General features: G+C 34.4%; 1 protein-coding gene across 1 annotated transcript; it reads right to left on the reverse strand.

The window, feature by feature from the left end:
* Positions 1–8: 8 nt before the first annotated feature.
* On the reverse strand, positions 9–677 carry LOC111386539 (the record flags this gene model as incomplete). Its single annotated transcript, XM_023010998.1, has 2 exons — positions 380–677; positions 9–274 (listed from the first exon to the last, which is right to left on the reverse strand). Coding segments are annotated over exons 1-2 (564 nt in total), but the record flags the coding sequence as incomplete, so codon positions are not given.
* Between the last annotated feature and the right edge of the window lie 486 nt (positions 678–1163).

Raw genomic sequence — 1163 nt, forward strand, 5'->3', positions numbered from 1 at the left:
TCTCGTACTCCAATAATACGACTCTCTGCTTGCTCCGCTTCTAACGCTCGCTCTGCAATAGTTGCAATGGTTACTCCCTGGGTGCCTACTATCTTCACGTCCTGATATAAGTCTGGTCGGAGCCCTTCAATAAACCGTTCCACCTTATGCTCATTAGTGCTAACTATATGAGAAGCAAAATGAGAGAGTTCCTCAAATTTTCTAATATACTCTTCAACAGACATATTCCCTTGTCGCAGCTGAATAAACTCATTTAATTTTTGTTGTCTAGCAGCTGCGGTAAAATATTTATTTAGAAAGAGTTCCTTAAATCGAGTCTATGTCATAGAGTCTACGGGCTCAATGCTTTGCACCGTATCCCACCAAAATCTAGCACTACCTCGCAACATAAAAGCATCACAATTTACCTTTTCAACATCTAGGACTCTACTATATTTAGACATGTTCTCCGTCGTACATATCCACTCTTCTGCTTTCATTAGTTCAACAGTTCCATAAAAAATAGGAGGGTTTAATTTCCTATATCTTTCTCCAGCATTCTCATCAATTTTTGGAGCTGGTGCAGCTTGCATATGCTGAATAAGTTGTTGTGACTGGGTCTCCGCTAATGCTGCCAAACGTTCGACTGTGGCATCTCGATTATTTCCATTAGTCGTAGATTCACTTGCATCAGCCATCTAATATAAAATGGACCTTAAAATAGTGACTAATGTATGTATCCTTAAATATTGATAGAACAAAAAAATCTAAATCCATTTATAAAAAAAATTTGCTTTAATAATTCTTAAGACAAACTATGTATTCCCTAGCTTAAATAGGATACTTCCCTTAGTACAATCAAACTTATACTTTTCACTAGCAATTCAAAACACAATTTTATTAAATAATTTCAGTAAAAGAAATTCCTTAATAATAAATATACATACCAGGATGCCGATGTTCCCCAGCTATACATGTAAAGTCTTCAGGATGTTATCAAAACCTGGGCTCTGATACCACTCCAATTGCACTACTCTTAATTTCCCTAATTTATTTATTTATTTTTATCCTTAGATTAAAATCATATCAAACATTTGCAATAAAATAAAAAACATATCAAGGAAATCAAATTTCAAAATATAAAGAGTTAAAAGAACCGCCAAGTTTATATTATACCAAAAGAG

Source organism: Olea europaea, unplaced genomic scaffold (assembly GCF_002742605.1).
Source record: "Olea europaea var. sylvestris unplaced genomic scaffold, O_europaea_v1 scaffold36052, whole genome shotgun sequence".
NCBI lineage: Eukaryota > Viridiplantae > Streptophyta > Magnoliopsida > Lamiales > Oleaceae > Olea > Olea europaea.